Source organism: Lissotriton vulgaris, unplaced genomic scaffold, assembly GCF_964263255.1.
Source record: "Lissotriton vulgaris unplaced genomic scaffold, aLisVul1.2 SCAFFOLD_1580, whole genome shotgun sequence".
Lineage (NCBI taxonomy): Eukaryota > Metazoa > Chordata > Amphibia > Caudata > Salamandridae > Lissotriton > Lissotriton vulgaris.
The window spans coordinates 188,922-202,471 of record NW_028244481.1 but is presented as its reverse complement, the minus strand read 5'-3'; the positions used below and the strand labels follow the sequence as shown (position 1 = coordinate 202,471).

The 13,550-nt window shown below is 46.9% G+C and overlaps 1 protein-coding gene across 1 annotated transcript in view; it reads right to left on the bottom strand.

Annotated features, from left to right (window-relative positions):
* The window catches only part of CPM (carboxypeptidase M), a gene marked incomplete at its 3' end in the record, with an annotated part of 365,870 nt that extends 356,199 nt beyond the window's left edge, over positions 1-9,671 (bottom strand). The window contains exon 1 of the mRNA XM_086948840.1: positions 9,514-9,671. Within this exon, the coding sequence (XP_086804966.1) occupies positions 9,514-9,522 (9 nt within the window). The remainder of the gene's footprint in view (positions 1-9,513) is intronic.
* Between the last annotated feature and the right edge of the window lie 3,879 nt (positions 9,672-13,550).

Here is a 13,550-nt window from a genome sequence, read left to right as displayed (position 1 = left end):
CAAATCCACAAAAGCCCACAACAACTTCAGAGCCGCCACCAATGCTCACCATCAACTCATCAGAGAAACGAGGAAAAAAGCGATTGAAGACAGAATCTCCACCCACGCACACAACAGCAAGGAACTCTTAAGCATCATCAAGGAGTTCGCCCAACCCACCAGCGAGTCTACCGACATCCCTCCCTCACAAGACCTCTGCGACAAACTCAGCACCTTTTTCCACCACAAAACCAAGAGCATCTATGACAACTTCGACGAAGACAACCAACACACTGAACCCTCACCAACCACCCCCGACACCCGGAAACCAGCGATTGATGACTGGACAGCCCTCACCACCAAAGACACACTGAAGACAATGAAGTCAATCCACTCAGGGGCCCCCACGGACCCCTGCCCCCACCACATCTTCAACAGAGCCGCTGACACCATCGCACCCATGCTCTGCCACACCATCAACCGATCCCTGGCATCCGCCTCGTTCCCCGACGACTGGAAACACGCCGAGGTCAACCCCCTCCTGAAGAAACCCTCAGCGGACCCCACCGACCTCAAAAACTACAGACCCATCTCCCTGCTCCCTTTCCCAGCGAAAGTCATCGAGAAAGCCATCAACAGCCTACTCGCCACATTCATTGAAGAACACAACATCCTCGACTCCTCCCAATCCGGCTTCAGAAAAAACCACAGTACGGAAACCGCCCTCCTCGCCGCAACAGATGACATCCGCACCCTACTGGACAAAGGAGAAACAGTAGCCCTCATCCTCCTAGACCTATCAGCGGCGTTCGACACAGTCTCCCACCGCACCCTAATACGCAGACTCTACGCCGCAGGAATCCAGGACAAGGCCCTCGACTGGATCTGCTCCTTCCTCTGCGGCAGGACGCAACGGGTCAGACTCCCCCTTTCCTCTCAGACCCCACACCTACCACCTGCGGAGTCCCCCAGGGCTCCTCCCTCAGCCCGACGCTCTTCAACGTCTACATGGCTCCACTTGCCCCCATCGTCAGAACCTACGGACTCAACATCGTGTCATACGCAGACGACACCCAGCTCATCCTCTCCCTATCCAACGAGCCCAACACCGCCAGACGCAACTTTTGAGAAGGCATGAATGCCCTCGCCAAATGGATGAAAAACAGCTGCCTACAACTAAACACCAACAAAACAGAAGTACTCATCATGGGCCCAAACCCCGACGCCTGGAGCGACACCTGGTGGCCCACCGCCCTCGGAAACCCGCCAACCCCCACAGACCACGCACGCAACCTGGGAAACATCCTGGACTCCAAGCTCAAAATGGACCGCCAGATCAACTCTGTCTCATTTCCTGCTTCCACACCCTCCGCCTCCTTCGTAAGACCTTCAAATGGATCCCCCTCGAACACCGAAAGACAGTCACTCACGCCCTGGTCACCAGCAGACTCGACTACGGCAACGCACTCTACGCCGGAATAAACAAAAACCTCATCTGCAAGCTCCAGAACATCCAGAACGCCGCCGCAAGACTGGTCCTCAACCTGCCAAAACACTGCCACATCTCCCAGCACCTGCGCACACACCACTGGCTCCCCGTCGAGGCGAGAATCACCTTTAAGATGCTCACCCACGCACACAAGGCCCTCCACGGCACCGGACCAGCATACCTGAACAGCCAGCTCAAATTCCACGCACCCCAAAGGACCCTACGATCAGCCCAGCTCTCCTACGCCGAGGTCCCCCGCACCAGAAAGACCAGATCGGAAGGCCGCTCCTTCTCCTTCCTCGCGGCCAAAGCATGGAACGCCCTTCCGCTCCACCTCAGACAGACAACATCGCTCCCCATCTTCGCAAGAAACCTCAAAACCTGGCTCTTCGACAGACCCCCTCCTTGATGGAATGGAACCTGCACCCCCCCCCCACCCCTAGCGCCTTCAGACCCTTACGGGTGAGTAGTTGCGCTTTAACAAACTCCTGATTGATTGATTGATGTCCACATGCCATCCATGAAAACAGCGCTATGCACATTGTGCACCCCTAACGCTGCTGTGTGTCTGGAGTGTACTACTAGAAAAGAAAGCTAACAGGCAGTTGAGGACCTAGCGTGTAAAGGGCACTTAATTGCCTCATGACAAACTACAATAATCGAATTCCCTGGTGGTGTGTTGACAAGTTGCCTCAATGGTAACAACAGGTTCATTGTCTTTGGTTTGATTTAACAGTGGGGTATAGTCGACAATTTTTCCTCAGACTACGCTAATGTACATGATACCATTCAGTCGCGGCTCCTAGTGGGAGTGCTGCGGGCGGTGGGGAGGGGGAGGGAAAGGGTGGGGGGTAGTAAACTCTGGCATACGGCCGACTGGAGGTAAGTACATAAATAAATAAATAAAACCAATTACATTGCGCATCCTGCAACGCAAATGGCGTTGCAGATGCGCAATGTAATTTGTTTTATTTATATATTTATGTACTTAACTCCAGTCGGCCACATGCCGGAGTTTACTACCCCCCTCTACCCCTCCCCCGCCCCACCGCCCTTTAGCACTCCCACTAGGAGCTGCGACTGATAACATTCATATGTAAAAGGAAAGTAAGGACTGGAAAAGTGGAATCCGCTGACATACCAGGCTATACTATCAAGGGGTGAGTATACGTGGTGGGACCAGTTTCGTTGAGGTCCGGGCAGTGCGGATGTAGATAAACAGCCTCTGCCATCTGGAGTAGGTTCACTCACACCTCATAAAGAAAATGCATGCAGTGGTACCGCAGCACATAGCATCTGCTGCTGGCTGCCATCTTGTTCTGGGGACAGAGAGATTTACTGGACTCCCTAAATTCAGCCCGTCCCAACTCCCCAAACAGAGACCTTAGTTTCCTTTGTGTCAGATCTAGGTAGCTCCTCCAGTTATGTTTTATTCGTTTGGAAAGTGTGTAATAGTCCTGCCTTTATGATGCAAAATCCACATCTACAATTTCAAGAACATAAAGAACTGGATGACCGATCCGTTCCTACCATGCAAATAGCGAAGTGGGAGAGAACTTTTGAGAACACCATATTTTGGGATGGGAAGGGCCCCTGCACAGTATAAGGGCATCCTGACTTTTGTTTTGGCCCTGATGGCATGCTGCTGATCTAGTGTGAGCTCAACAGCCTAGGACAATCCTTGAAAACATGAGGTCCAGGACCTCTCCTTTGACCTGAAGGGGTGCACTTCGGGTTCCCTTATAGTATATAGATGACTACTGTAACTGTCCTGAGTATAGCACATAAAGTGCTGGTGCCAGTCTCCCGTGATTTTGAGTTTTATAGTAAAACCAGACCTTTTCTCTGAGTTAGAGAGTGTGTGCCCTGCTGGCTCTTTCATGTAAAGATCGGCAGTTAAGTGAATGTCCAGAACCTTGCATTGACTGACAGTCTATGTGCATGGTGAGTGTGTGTGTGTGTGTGAGTAGTGCATGTGCAGTAGTAGGACTCTGTGTGCAAGAGTCTGAGTACTGAAACTAGTGGGATTCATTCTGTATGATCTAGTTTGTCATGGCACAAGATGGATGACAGCTTCCCCAGAGATTGGAACTGCATTGCCCTATTTGTGTGGCTGGAAGGTGGAGATCCAAACACTCAAGTAAGAAGAATTGAGACAGGGTGACCAATAGAAATTCTTGAAGTCTTTGGTAGCTATGAGGTCTTTCTGACTGCTGAACAGTAGAGGTAAATGGTGGCACTGAAATATTTTTCTTTAGTCTTTTCCTGATTATTACTTCATAGAGACAGATAACAGGCTGATTCAGAAACCTCACAGAAGTGCTCTTTAGGCAGTTCTCAGCCCAAGACTGTGCATCCCACATGGCTCCACCCCCTCCACATATGGTGAAATATGTTTTGGGATATTACCTGCACTATCTGCTGGAAGAGCTGAGGGTCTGCTTAGAAGCTGGCCTGCCTGCTGAAAGAGGGAAGGAACCCGCCCGTCCCTCCATGAGGCGAGGCTGTCCAGAAGTAGAAGCCCAGAGTGTTCCTGGTTGGAGGAACACCCACAGAAGGCAGATGGTTGGAGAGCGACCTGTGCTGAAGAGGGTTTCTAGTCTCTCTGCGATTCCTGGTGCAAGACAGGTGCAGGCTTGCAGGCCTCCTCAGTGAAGTCAAGCCGCCAAGTTCGCACCATGCAGGTGTAATTGTAATTGTAAATTGATACTTATAGAGCGCAAAGCTACTCAATAGAGTATCCCGGCGCTGTAAGACCTCAAGACAGACAACTGACAGTAATACCTAGCGAATACTCAGCACAATGTACTATTGCTAGAATAACCATGTTTTCAGTTTCTTCCTGAAGGTAAGTAAATCTTGCTCTTGTATAAGTGTAAATGGCAAACTTTGAACTAAAGTCCTGCTACCACCAGGGCTAAGAAGACACGCAAACGAGTGGATTGGTTACACATTTACCTTGTGGGGCATCCATACGCTGCACCGGAGCCATTTTCATGCTTCTGTCATAATTACAGTGGGACACTTTGTCTAGGGTCACCCTGGTGGGTATAATACTGAAGGGGACAAGTGGTATACTGGATTGAATTGTATAGTACTTAGTAAAATTGTGAGAATAAAAATTATTTCTTTTTTTAAAAAGACATGCACTGGGCTAGACATTATTGTTTCTATTGGTTGATTGTTGAGTCCTGAGCTCATGCTCCAAACAGCCTCTCGCTGCTAGCCTTCACTATTCTGGGAGTAAAGTGCGGAAAGGCGTGTACTAAGCCCAGCTGCAGAGCCATAACATGACAGACCCCAGGACACGTGCAGCAAATGTCCGCAACCATCACAGTTGTGGCCCAGTGGTTTCTGTCTGTTCGTGCCCCCCTCCCCTGTAACCTCCCCGATGGTGCTCTGGGAGCATTTAAAACCGTACTGCGGGGCCAGGCAAATTTCACTAGTTACACAGCACAAAAAGACACAAAAACAACAGATCGAAACACTGGAACAAGAGGTTGCTCAGGCGACAACTGGCCATACCGCAGACACCAATGATGATACGACACATAAACTGCATTTGACACAATGGGAATACAGGGCCTACGCATGGGAGGCCAAAGCCAAACTCACCAGCACACAACACACTTTACGAACTGGGGGACAAAGCCGGTAAGCTTCTTGCTTGGTTGGATAATAAGGAAAGAGCCAGCCGATGAATTGCACAACTTGACTTAGACGATGGTACTACAACCTCAGACCCCCAACCCATTGTTGAAACACTAGCGGCCATTATGAAAGAATATACACACCCGCAGCCACAAACACTATAACAGATAATCTGGCTTTCCTAAAAGACATACAAATATCCAAACTGTCCAGCGATGTAACTCAGACACTAGAAGCAGATCTGACTCCAGACGAAATTGAGCTAGCAATAGGAGCACTACATACGGGAAAGGCCCTCGGACCTAAAGGTATCCCAGTAGAATTCTATAAAAGGGCCGCCAGTCAGCTCGTACCTCACCTGCTGAATATGTACACAGACAGTTTGAAATGGGGAGAACCTCCTAGAGATCAGCGCCTCGCAGCAATAGTCACAATACACAAACCCTGGCAAACTGCCACAAGAATGCATGTCCTACCGGCCTATATCCTTAATAAAGGCGGAAGCTAAAATACTTGCAAAAGTACTGGCCGTGAGACTGCAACCATATCTTGCAACGGTGATCCACCCGGATCAATCCGGGTTCATGCCGAACCTCAACACGGTGCTGAACTTCAGACGACTACACAGTGTCATGGCGCGTAAGTCCACGATTGCAGAAGATGCAGTCATATTATCCCTGGACGCGTGTATGGCATTCGACATGGTCGAATGGCCTTTTCTCTTTGCGGTCCTCGGACACATGATTTTCTGCCCAAAGTTCTGCCAATGGGTGCAGCTGCTCTACACTAAACCCCTTTCGCAAGTGGTAGCAAACGAACGCATCTCAGCAGACTTCCCCTTGGGCAGGGGGACGAGACAGGGTTGCCCCTGTCACCACTTCTCTTTGCCATGGTACTGGAACCACTGGCGGCATGGATACGGAAGGATCCGGTCATCCGGGGACTAAAATGGGATGTGACCACTTTGCGACCAGTCTGCCTTGCTTTATTTTGTTATTTATTTATTTTTTGCATTTTGATTTTTGTTTTCTCTCCCGACCCGAGGTTGCACTTTGGAATAGAAAACTTTCAGAAAAAGACGACATTTGCAGAAAAGGTGTTTCTTTTATTTTTTGGATCCATTTCACAGTTGAAAAAAAAAAGGAAAGGAGAGGAAAGAGAGGGTAAAAGCAGTTTGTTGAAGTCAGGGTTTTCAGCAAGTGAGGAGGAGCGAGACAGACAGAAAGAGAGGGAATAAGAGGAAGAGGAAGAAACATGGCAGAAAACGCAAAGTGATTATAGTTCATTAGCCAGCTCACTTGTACATTTTTATGACCCTTGGATGGAGGAAAGACTGATTAAACATGGATTAAAGCTTGTGACCTGTAAGTTTATTTGTGGAGGTCTATCTGCTGTCCCAGTTTCTGTGTTTGCCAACTTTGTAAGCGCTCACAAACTAACTAAAATGCTTGTATTGGGCTGTATAAAGATATCTGGGCACTTGCACTGATTTACGTACCTGTATTTTAATGGTAGGATGCACCATCCCTTCCTATAAGTCGCTGGTGACTAATTTGAGGTGCCGCCCTTCTACGACCATTAGCTTGGTAGATGCTAACAGATAGCCTGCGCCATCTGTGCCAAACGACTTCTTGAAAGCACTTTATAGAGGGCACTTTACCTGAACCTTATCAACAAACCCAGCCCTATATTTGTAATTGATGTTTCCAGGCAGTGCATAAAGTACTTTTTGCATTAACAGGTTTTACTTACTTTCCAGTTCAGTTATATCTGGTTTTCCTGTGGGTTCAGTTTGAACAGTCTGCAGGTGTTCTACCTGCTTAGCAAGTCCTGTGACGAGAGGCACAGGCATTGGGCACATGGTGCATTTTTTTCTAAATTATGGTATTTTCAAGACTTACCCATTGTGTGTGCGCTCACAGGGCCGGGGGTGCATGAGACTGAACAGGTGTTGTTCATGGAAACTAAGGAAGCTGTCGACAGGTTTCGAATTGCAAAGCCAATTGTGTACAGAGCATCACTTCAACAGTTCAAATGTCGCCCAGTTTATTCAACTAATACACCGGCGTTGTTTGCATTCACAAATACCTATACCAAAAGTGCGGAAAACGCACCGGCAACTCTTCTTTTGTTTTGTCATGATTTTTTTTTTACTTTATTTTTGGGAGAGCTTCTTAGCAATCACCAATATATAGCCAGCAGTAGCCTAAGCAATAATAAAAAAAAACACGTAGCAGGGAAAGGGTTTTTTTTTAAAAGGAAGAACACATGTAACAGGGCCTGTCTGTTGGGAGGATTCGAAACAGCAAATTCCGGGACGAATTAACCATATTCACCAATCACAAGCAGCCATTTAAAAACGACATTAACAGGAGCCAATAGAAAACATGGGAGGTGCTTCAAGCCAATGGTCTAGATACAGCATATCTCTAGGAGACAGCGCATGCAAAGCATGTGCTGCCTAGGTGAGACCTAAAAACGAATGTACTAGTAGAAAAAGTAATGCCAGCACTAGGTGCACAACTATTCACAGCTGATATTAGACAAAATGAGAGCTATGTGCCAGTGGCGTAACACAGGCCCCTGCGTCGTGGGGGTGGTGCCCAAGCTCCAGGGGCCCCCTCAGCACAATACTCTGGCTGGAGAGCACCTGATTGAGTCCCGGGGGGCTCCACATACCTTGCAAGGGGGCCCCTCTTAAGTCTCGTTATGCCAGTGCTCTGCACGTGGGTCACTGGTGCAGTCTACCTCAGAGGGAGGCTGTGATCTCAATGCCTCAGGAGCCTCCCTTTGCAATGCAGGCTGCATGACCGAACTGGACTTTCAGACACTTAAGTTGGTCTCAGTCCAGTCCAACAGCCCTTTGGCTACTCCCACGTGGACGATCACCCGTTCCTCTGTTACCAAAATAAAAGCGCTTAAAAGCAGGCTTAAACAGAGGTATTGCCTGCTGTATGTAACTAACACGGCATTTGTACAGAGCACTGTCTGTTCTCAGTGTGTGTGACCATAGCCTGGGCATAACGTGTGGACACATGTCAAACCTTTAGAGCTAAGTGTAAATAGACATCGAACCTCAGCTTTCAGAGCCGGGATAAGGGGCAGGAATCAAAGTTCTCCAGGGATTCAGGCGCTCACATAATCCAATATTATGTTGATACGATGGACTTTTTGAAAGTGGCTGGTTAAATAAACACGCTTAAACCGACACTGTAGAGTCAGTTTACTCACATACATTCAAGCCCAATGCTAGTAAATATTCCACGCAGGCCAGTAAGGTCTTAACTTAAACCGATTGAAGACTTACATGGAACTAAAGGGTCTCGAAATGCACTATACTGGCGCCAAACAACTACAGGACTAAATGAAGTAGTTAAAATCAGTTTCAATAATATTAACCATTAATAAATACACTGAGGCGCTTAAAAAATGACACTGACTTCACCACTCATAGGGCCTATTTAGGCGTTGTTGAAAGACCACATCTAATATTAACTATTGCAGAGATTTTATAGAACTGCAACTTTAGATGCTCTATTAGTTGTATTGTTTTTCATAAGTAAATCAATTATTTTTATATTTTTCAGACGTGAGATAGTTTATGAAAATGAGAGGGAGAACACTACTATCTTGTAGGAGATGTGGCCCTTACAGGTCCAGGCAGGACTTTCGGTGGGATGAAACAAACTGGGGGGTCTCTCAAAGGGGCGTGGCCAAAGTAATTAAGGTCGTGGCTTTAAACACGTAAGCGAAAAATCTGTGCTTAGTTAGCATAGTGTGCCGCCCGACTGCTGCTTTGCTGCTTCTATCATTGCATCCAGATATATAATACAGCAAGTAACATTCTACCTATAGCAGGCCAAAACTATTGGATTTGTCAATGGTTGTTAGTTGCATAAGCAACAACTATGACTTCGTTGAATATGACAATTCTTCAGTTCTGAAATGATGAGCGCGTGAAAGAACTTTAACGAGTCTCTTCGAAGTTAACCCAAAGCCAGTTAAGGGCGGCACTGCTGCAGGGTTAAGATTTTTTATTCACCCTGAGGGGGATGTCAAAAATGGAGAGCACGATAGGGACCAGTTTTGGCACCTGCTTTTTAGAACTGCTGGTGCTCAGGACAGGCGGGACCCGGCCCACTTAAAGCCAGGGGCCCAGGTGATTTACATTCTAATCCCGTATTGTGTGATCTTGGACACATTTCTTTATCTCCTACCAATCAGTTCCCAAATATTACAAGCTACTCGACTCCACTATAGAGTGCTACATAAGAAAGATTTCCGCATAATTTAACACTCACAGTCGCGTGTGGTATGCAGCATTGTAAACATACATTACATTTAAAAAGAAATTATCGGGAAATAAAAAAGTGAAGTGGACGCAAGATGTTTACCTTGCGCATCTCTGGCCCGCAGCGCGTCCTCAAGAGTCCTCCTTGGACCACCCCGGTAGCATCGCCCGGTGCTGCGCCGGCTCACTGAAGCAGCCCCGTCCGAGCCGCGCGCTGACAGGAACTGGTCCGACCGTGCCTGTCGCCTGCCAAGCTAGCTCAGCAGACTCTGTCACCGCCCACGCTCCACCCGCGGCCGCCTGGTGCCTCCCCGTGTCCTCCCCCATGGCAGTCTGCAGGGGAGCAGTGTCCGGCAGTCTGGCTCCTGCCTGGATGCTGTCATATCTCACCTACAAGCCCGCACTCGAGTGCACTGTCAGTCAGAAGCGGAAGAGGGTGCCCGGGGCAACGCCACCGTGAAGCGCGCGCTCGTCTCCTATTTAAACGCACAAACCCTGGCCTGAGCTGTAAGTGCCACACACCCTGATCGTAGAGTGTGGAAGAAAGTCGTCCACGCGAACAGCAGTGGAAATGATTCGTTTCCTATTGAACTCTCCACACAAACCACAGGATCCAGGCATGGACTACATTTAGGGTCTTCGGATTATGACGCTGTTGAGCACACGCGAATTTCCTAGCACAGATTGCCAGGATATTCTCCTACCCTAAAATCTGTGTTTGTGGAATCTCTCAAGGCGGGTAAATAATCATAAACGCGTTATTCACTGTCATATCGGCGTGCTACAAATTGATTTAGGTTTGTCTTTGACTTGTAAAGAGAGTGGATGCCTTCATGATACTTTACTATTGACTACAAATCTACTCAGCCTGTCGGGTGAATGACATGCAGCGTCTTCTTCTTGGCGCCTTTTCTATGCCTCGGTATGAAAGCTATACATCACACTGACACGCTGTAAAGTTTCTAACTGTAATTGCATATATATAGTGCTTGCTACTCACGACAAGGCGCTGAAGCGCTTTATTGACAAAGCAATAAACAAAGCTCACAATATGGTTGTTTTTTGAGCGCTGTCACTCAGAAACGTAACAAAGCTGGAGCAGAATAAAACAGCTGCTTCACTAGTAGAACTCACTGGTGCCAGGAACATGCAAGTGTGTTGTGGCATAAAGCACTAGCAGAGCATTGTTGCAGAAAGCTCACACTGTGGGAGTCCTGCGGATCTGACCAAGTATGTGCTGCTGGAGCCCTAAAACTACTGGATTTAGGCTATTTAAACAGAGATCCCCCACCTACAAAAGGATTAGGCCCTTCCTTCCACGAGGTAACGGCTGCACAAGTGGATTGCAGTGATCATGAGAAGAATTGGTGATACACTTTGAACAGAACCATCTTGGTATAGCTCTCCAGAAACCGCAAGTCACAAGTTCAGGACATTACAATAGTAAGCAAGGGCTAAAGAATCATGGCCTCCTGGAAATCGTTATATCACTCCTTGCGTGTAGTAGTCGATTTAGAATTGACTGGGAAGTTCCGCTGTGAAGTCACGGAAGCACTATACAAGGTTTGACTGTTAACCCAAGCACTCGGGCCAGCCTGCCAGAACACCAAACCTGCACTCTTTGAGAAGAAGCATACAAGCAGTCCCTTGCTGGAGTTCAAATGGCCACGCTTTATTTACAATTTAAGAGACACAATAGACCTGCTTGCAGGCAGGGCAAAGCAAATTCAATATTTATGACAATTTATATCAAACTTGGTAATACTCCATCATAAACGATCAGGCACAGTTGAACTCAGTGTGTTTGAGTAGGTCTGTCTTTGGAGTTCCCATAGTACCAGATGCTAAACCTAGCCCACTACCTTTGTTAGTTCTTTACAACTGCCCACCGTCCGGTCTTGTGATACGAGTGCCATATCTGCTTTGGAGTAACCCCGTCGGCACCGCAATTTTGCCTTTCAAGGACTGCTGTTGCAAACCATTCTCCATCTGGCGCGGATGTATGACGTTACAACGCATACTTTTACTCCGCATACCATTACAACGCGGTATTCACAACGCATACCACTACAACGCATAGCGCTTTGGGGTGCTGGATAGTGGTAAGTATAATTTACTATTCTAACTCCAGTCCCCGTGGACCCTAGGGAAGGTGTTGGATAGTAAATTAAACTTACCTCTTATCCTAGAGCGCCCCCCAGCGCTATGCGTTGTAATGGTATGCGTTGTAATGCCTGCGTTGTAGTGGTAGTGGGTTGTAAAAAATGCGTTGTAACAGGTGAATACCATCTGGCGCTCTTTTTGACCGATGGAGGGACACAGTGTCATGTCCATTTGCCACTCCCCATTTGTGAGTCTGTCTTCTATGCCTAGCTCAGGAACACATGGCTCATTTCTAGGGCACCAAAGATGTTAAGGGGTCCTCCACCTCCTCTGGGTACTATGCTGACTTTTTCAAGTTGATCAGGTGAACTCACCTGGTATCTTGTCCTCAGATGCTAGAGTGTTTCTATGCTGATTATCTGGTAGTGGACTTAGTAGCAGCCCTGTCTACCAGGCCTGGGAAGAGCATGTCCAAGTGTGTTGCTATTGGTGACTGTAAATATACAGAGGCCTTGTTTTGGTTTCTGGTATTCCTGCTGGTGGCCACTGTTCGTCAAATGTTCTTGGCTGGTGCCACCTGGGTTTGCGTATTTGCTGCCCATTTTTCTTGGCGTTGGTGAACTCTGTCATCAGCCCGCTCCTCTCACTAGCAGTAATTCTTCCTGTGAGATCGCAGCCTCTTCCCCAGGCCTCCTTTGATGCTTGAAGTGCTACTTTACCATTGACTTGCTGGTTTGGCATTACAGCTGGCAGCAAATTCCCTAGTGAGGCTTCCTTCAGGCGCTGATTTGGTGCTCAGCAAGGTGCGTCCTTGTAAAGTATAGTTTTTCTTCCTTTTCTATTTGTACATGATGCCAATGTTATGTAATGTGTTCTATGACATTCACGTTCTGCTTCTTCCATCCTTTGTTAATGAGTTCTATGTTATGCTCGCTCTTATGTTATGCACGCTCCACTGTTGCATCCTCGGAAGTGTGTGTATCTTCAAACATAAGTTTATGTTTGAAGATGCATCTCACGAGGATGATCTATCGTGTGGAGTTACAGTGGTGGTTTTAGACAGTAAGCTGTTGGTCATTCTCAGAGGCAGTGGTGCTCCCGTGGAGATGCCGTTTTACATGGAATAAACTTCATTTCTTTTCACTCCTGGATTCGTTCTATCATCTTTTTGGAACCTATTTTCACCTCGTAACATTTGGCAACAGGATTTTGAGGAGTTTGAAGCATTTTCGGCATTTCTACTAATTTCTTGAAAAGTTACCCTTCTTCGTAACGCTCAAGTTCAAGGAATATATTTACTCTACTGTGCTCATTTTAAAGTAAAGCGTGCGCTTTACACTTACCTTTTCAAACGGATGTCGTACGAGGAGTTTTCATCCGAATACGCATTTTAAAGTAAATCCGTGATTTTAGACGTAAACGAAGAGGCTTGAAGTTACGCGAGAAGAGAACGCGATGACGTCATCGCAAAACGGAGGACGTCATTAGTTAATGCTGATTTCATGAGCGGAAAGATATTTTCACGGCTTATTTGGTGAAAGTTAACATTTCAGTTGAAAGTCGTTGTGCTAGCAGTCAGTTCATACGGAGATCTTTTGTACATTTCTGTAGAAACTTTTGAATGGTATGTGCGACTGGTGTACATTGATGGTAAGCCGATTTGGAATTTTTCTTTGGGCATTTTAAAGACTGTGGAGATATAAAAGACTAACAGAAATATTTAAAGTTTGAAGAGAAAGTTTTAAGCTTTTGCATTACCTGAGAGCCGGTGGCGCTCCTGTGAAGTGCATTTATGGGAAGGAGGCTGTAAATAGCTCCTTTGGCTCTTTAAAGACATTTGACATTTAAAAGATTGCAGAAACGTTGTGAAGCACATTGCTGGTAAGGAGATGGAAACATCTTCTTAGGCATTTTAAAGGTATTCAGCATTTTTAAAGACATTTAACATTTTAAAGACATTCAGCATATTAAAGACATTCAGCATTTTAAAGACAATTAGCATTTTAAAGACGTTCAGCATTTGAAAGACATTTAACA